This window comes from Rhincodon typus, chromosome 16 (assembly GCF_021869965.1).
Source record: "Rhincodon typus isolate 14 chromosome 16, sRhiTyp1.1, whole genome shotgun sequence".
NCBI lineage: Eukaryota > Metazoa > Chordata > Chondrichthyes > Orectolobiformes > Rhincodontidae > Rhincodon > Rhincodon typus.
In genome coordinates this window covers 14,379,501-14,385,500 of record NC_063347.1, presented here as the reverse complement: position 1 = coordinate 14,385,500, position 6,000 = coordinate 14,379,501, and the positions used below count along the sequence as shown (strand labels likewise).

The 6,000-nt window shown below is 40.7% G+C and overlaps 1 protein-coding gene across 1 annotated transcript in view; it reads left to right on the top strand.

The window, feature by feature from the left end:
• The window catches only part of LOC109927445 (copine-9-like), a 369,357-nt gene that overhangs the window by 302,481 nt on the left and 60,876 nt on the right, over nt 1–6,000 (top strand). The window contains exon 12 of the mRNA XM_048606481.1: nt 1,836–1,911. Within this exon, the coding sequence (XP_048462438.1) occupies nt 1,836–1,911 (76 nt within the window). The remainder of the gene's footprint in view (nt 1–1,835; nt 1,912–6,000) is intronic.

Below are 6,000 nucleotides of genomic sequence, written 5' to 3'. Positions count from 1 at the left end.
CTGTGCTCCTCCAGCTCCACACTGTGTTATCTGAGACGTTCGCCTAAAGGAGCAAACGGTGAGCTGATATTGTGAGGTACCTACTCTGTCTTTCATGTCAGGGATTGGCACCATCTACTCTTTCTCTCTCTCTCTGTCTCCCCTCTCTCCCTACCCCAGACACCCCTCACATGGGAGAATAAGAAATTGCGTATAAATGAAGTAAGGTTAGGTCCTAAAGGGAAGTAAGCACATGAAAATCAACTGTCATTGCCCAATCACGAGATCCTAACTTTGTCATTCAAACCTTGGGTGTGAAATCAGACTTTTGTTGTTCAAAGTCAAGAATCTCATTTTACCAATCTCACCATACAAGGGACTTGCCATTGCCCAATTATCTGGGGGCTTGGAAAATTCTGCCCCTTTTAACTCTGCCCCTTTTTCCACAGATGCTGCCACACCTGCTCAGTATTTGCAGAACTTTCTGTTTTTATTTTAGATTTTCAGGATCCACAGTGTTTAATCTTTTTTTTATAATTGTTTAATTGAAGACTCTGTTGGCAGGTAGCCATGTTGTTTTTAATAACACTGATAGTTCAGGGGAGTGCTGAAAGAGAGCCGTGTTTTTAGAAATGTCATGTTTTGGATGAGACTAAGACTTACCCTTGTGTGTGTCCAATTGGGCATAACATATACAGTCAAGCAATTCAAAGAACAGCAAGTGAGTCACCCTACAGCCTGTCCAACACTGCTCCTTCCTTCGATTAACAGCACCAAAACTAAATTAAATTACCACTAATTAATTTGCAGTTCTTGGGACTTTGTTATGTCCAAATGATGCTTCAGCTGTAGCTCAGTTGGTAGCACTCTTGTCTCTGAGACATAGGTTCTCTATTCAAGTTTTAGCCTAGAGCTCGAACACAAAAATCAAAGTTGATGCTCCAATGCAGTACTTGAGGGAGTGCTGCACCGTTGAAAGTGCTACCTTTGGCATGAGGCATTATATTAAACTTCACCTGCCTGTACAGGTGGCTGGGAGAAGTCCTATTGCCTTAATTCAGATAAGATATTCCTGGTGTCCTGACCAATGCTTTTCTCTCAATCAATATCAGGAAATCAAATCATCTTGTCATTATAAAGTTGCTGTTTGTGAGCAATTGCTGTGTGCAATTTGGCTGCCACATTTCCTACAACAGTGATTACACTTCAACTGTGTTTGAAGTGGCTGCAAAGTGCTTTGAGATAGCTGGAGATCCTCTCCTTTCTCTTTTTAAATTGACTGTCATATTTACTTGCATATTAATAGTGACTGTACTTTGAAGGTAATTAATTACATGTGAAGCCTTTTGTGATGTCTCCAGGAGAAGGGATAGCTTTTAGAAGACCAATGCTGGACTGTTAGATTGTTAAAATAATGAATTATTAATATTACTCCTACAATGAGCAAAAATCACCGAACCCATTGTATGACTCCCAATTTACACCTCACCTGAAATAGCTGTTTCTTCAGGTCCTGATGTAAAACTGTAATTCCATCTGGGATCTCATACAAGAACACTGTTCCTTTTTTGTGAGGGGCCAAATAGGTGGCAGACACAGTACAGTCACGGAAGTACAATAAATTAAATTCAGTTCCCTCAGGATTATTCTCAAAAAGCTGAGGGTAAACAAATGATGATGAGTTTTGGCACAAGTCTGTCAGCCTGCCTGGGATTGAGGAATTCTCAGCAAAGGGAAAGGAACATAATTTCAACTCATTGGTCGTTCGTAATGAGATAATATTGTGAAGTTAATGAGCTTTTCTCTCTTGTTTTTCTCTGTCTTGCCTCTCCATCATCCTTGATCTCTAATACAAGCCATGATTTCATTGGGGAGTTCACCACAAGTTACAGAGAACTGTCCCGCGGTCAAAGTCAGTTCAATGTCTACGAGGTGAGAACAGTTTGTGTCTTACATAGAGCTATATACATACTGTAAGCACGACGTAATGTTTGATACTGTTATGTATGTAATCCATAAATCTACTTGTTCAGATGATGTAGCTGTATTTGAAATGAGACTGTCCTTATGCGGAAGAATCATTTCTATGTAAGGCGCCACCCTTTGCCAATTCTAAAACTAGAAAATGGGAGGATGAGGTGAAAGTATTGGTTAGAATCATGGTTTAAATTATGACATGTTCTATGCCACTGATAAAAATTCGTATGACTTAAATTTTGCTGTTATAATAACGATTACTATTAGGAAATACACAGACACTCCTGACATCCATTCATGCGTGTTTCACTGTGGAACTCCAGAAGTTGCTATCAATGATCCCCTGCTCCTTCACAGAGTGCACTGCTATAATTCTTGCAAATGGAAATATTTTGAATTCAAAGGAATAAATGTGAACAGGTACAATGGGCAGAATGGTCTCCTAGTGTGCTGTATCATTCTTTAGTTCCATAAAAGGAGTTAGTTTAACATGACTACTTCATCAATCCTTTAAAGGCCCTCTACCTAGGATGGACCTCAACGTAGACACTGAGCTCAACTAGAATTTTTTAAAAAGTCAATAGAAAGATCAACGAAGAAAACTAACTAAAACTGACTACTAACTCCAAAACAATGTAAATATAGGTCTATGAAATGCAAAAACAATAGTCACACTGACAGTGTTATCGAATATGTGTTTAACTCAAACTGCAGGTGTGCCCAGTATCAGGTCACTCCATTGCAAAGAGTAACAGCCTAAATATGCATAAAGGTATCAAAAATTTATTAAGAACGATATGGATACTGAAAGTGTGAGGTTTTTTTCATGAGGAGAGATGAGGTCTGGTGTATAATTCCTCCACATACTTTGACCTTGAAAGTTTATCTGCTGTGTAATTCTCAACATTTTGGGGTTTTGTTATTCTAAGTTGAAAGTTATATAACTTTTCAGGTGCAGATCCTCCCATTAAGAATTTAAACCCTAGTGCATTATTTTGATATGAAACCCTCTACAATGCATATCTGCAACAGATCTAAATAAATTGATGTGCCTGACAAGCCTATGGTAAATAATAGTGGATTTATAAAAAAAAACCAAAAGAACTGCGGATGCTGGAAATCAAAAAGAAAAACAGAAATTGCTGGAAAATCTCAGCAGGTCTGGCAGCATCTGTGGAGAGAAATCAGAGTTAATGTTTTGTGTCCAAATGACCCTTCTTCAAAACTCTTGGATTAGTAATATATTCCCCCTGTTAAATATCAGGCTACAAAACCATTGTGTTCAGCCTCTCAATGACTGTTTTGACTGCTGTCCCTTAACTACTCTGTCAGGCAGAGGTCAAACTCTTCATTGCCATGTTTACCTGTTTAATTTTTGCTAAACTGTCATCCTTCTGCCCTCTCAATCACAAAGACCATTTGCTTCCACTTCTGAGACACAACCACCTTGGTCTATCTGCTGTTGAAACTCACTTTCTTATGTTTGCTACCTCCAGCCTCAACTGTTCCAATACTGTGCTCCAGCCTTCATTAATTGCAGCTTTTCCAAACCTCTACTGCCTGTAACTTTCTGCGCACCACATCACATATGACCCCTGTCCTCATTGACCCACATTGCTGACCTCTTGCAACCCCCATGCAACACTTTAAATTTAAAATTCTCATTCCTAGTGTTTAATGCCTTCTATGACCCTGAACCTCAACATCTTTGTAGCCTATTACAACTGCTCTCCTCTGTGTACTCACTTGTTCCATTAACTCAGAAGCCTTGCACATTCTCCACTCTCTTCAGCCCACATTGACAGCTGCACTTTTAACAACCTAGGTCCTTCACCCTGGAATTCCCTCCCTAAACCACTCTCTACCTCGGTCCTGCTTTCAAACCCTCTTTGGTGTTTGCAATGGCCCAAAGAATTTCACAGAACCATAACAGAAAATAAAACTGCCCATTCGGCCATTTTTCTACATTAACATTCCTGTTAAAATATAGACTGAGATAGTGCTTTCTGCTGTTGGCAGCAATCAATGTCTGAAACTAATCATCTCTTCTCTAGGAGGATAATGACAGCCCTTTAAAAGGACCGTAAAGTTCAAGAGGCTAATGTGGCTGACTACTTAATAGTTATAATGGCATTTTATGAATAATACAGGAGGCAAATACCTATATAAATATATTAAAATCCATTACTCTCACAGCATGAATTGTTAAGCTTTCAGTAAGTTGTAGTGCAGCTTCTCTAAGTGCAGGGTGAAGATATCAGAGAGTAAGGAAGGACAGAAAAGCTGGACTTGATTGTGGTAACTTATTTTCAGAACTGCTTGTGTTATGTGATGGACTGCAATGCAAGAGTACATGTATTAGTTTTGGGCTAGCAGTTATCTTTTCTCCATGGCTGAAATTTGGACAAGAAGGTTTAAGAAAGTTTCGGGCTGTTAGTGGCTGTTATTTTGGTCAGTGTAATAATTTAACATAAAGAACTGCAGATACTGGAGATGTTCTAATGAAGGGTCAGGGGACTCAAAATGTCAACGCTGTTTCTATCTCCGCAAATGCTGCCAGACCCACGGAGTTTCTCCAGCAATTTCTGTTTTTGCTTGTTTCAGAGTAATGATGAATGATTTTATTGTCATGGGTATTTTACATGAGAAAATACAATGAAAAGCTTCCACTGTTGCCATGATCCAACACTATTTTGATTAGCTAAGAATAAAAAAAATGTAACTTAAAGAGAGTCCCTAACTCTTCCGCCACTGGTTCGTCACTGCCAACTCCGGACCCAACCAATGTCAAAGTTTCCACTCTGCAGGCATCATCTTTCAACGCTGGGCCTATCTCACCAACGTCATCTCTACCAATGTAGCAGCCGATGCCAGGTACCGTGCTCGCCCCTCCACCAGCCGCTTCCTCGCCACTGTCTACCAGAGTCCCACTGAAGCTACACTGTAATGCAGGGCGTTGTAAAATGAACCCAGAATCAATTCTATTGGGCCAGACCAGCCTGAATGAGCGGCATCTGCACCCCTCTCCCCTTGAGGTCTTCATCTTGCCTGAAAGGCTGAACGAGCTCGGTGATGGAGAACTCCTCCTGCTCCAGCCTTCACTTCGAGCAGCAGAAGTTCACCGAGTTCAGCACATGGGAGGTATTGTATACTGCAAACAAGCGGCTGTCAATCACCAGCCCAGTCCCGACACTGACATGCAGGAGGCTGGTGAGTTTCTGGACATTGATCACTTTGGGTTTGACTTTCTCCCCTGCCATCGCTGCCGGTGGTCTTAAAGATGAAAGCTCTTCCCTCACTCCCTCCAAGCAGCCAAAAGAAAAAAAGAAGAGACAGAGAGAGAGAGCGAGTGGGTCCTTGCTGAGGAAAGCCAGCTGACCAAAAAATCACCATCTCGATGAACGCTAAATACTCTAAGCTCTGAGCTGCTTCATTCTCCCTTACTTCTGGGAATTCCCCTTATTTACCACGGGCAAGGCTTCTTGCAATTTCAGCCACATGATTAATGGGTGATGATCCTGGATCTCTTGCAAATAAAATCCTGCATGTTTTGCAAATAAAATGATTATTGATTCCATTAGTGACACTCTTATGTGAATATTTTACTTTTCACAAGTAAGTGCACTGACTGACTTAGTGCAATCCACATTAAACAATTCCATGAATTTTTTATTTGTTCATGGGATGTGGCCGTTGCTGATTAGACCAGAATTTTTTGCTCACTGCTAGTAGCCCTGCAGAAGGCGATGATAAGTTGCCTTCTTGAGCTACTACAGTCCTTATGGTGTATGGACAACCACAGGAAAGGGAGTTCCAGGATTTTTACCCAGTTACAATGAAGAAGCTACGGTATAGTTCCAAGTCAGGATGGTGTATGACTTGGAGGGAAATTTGTAATTGGTGGTGTTTTCTGCATCTCCTGCACTTCTCTTTTTAGGCTGTAGGTATTGTCAGTTTGGAAGGCATTGTCAAAGAAATCTTGGTGAATTGCTGGAGTGCATCTTGCAGATGGCACATACTGCTGCCACTGTGTGTCAGTAATGA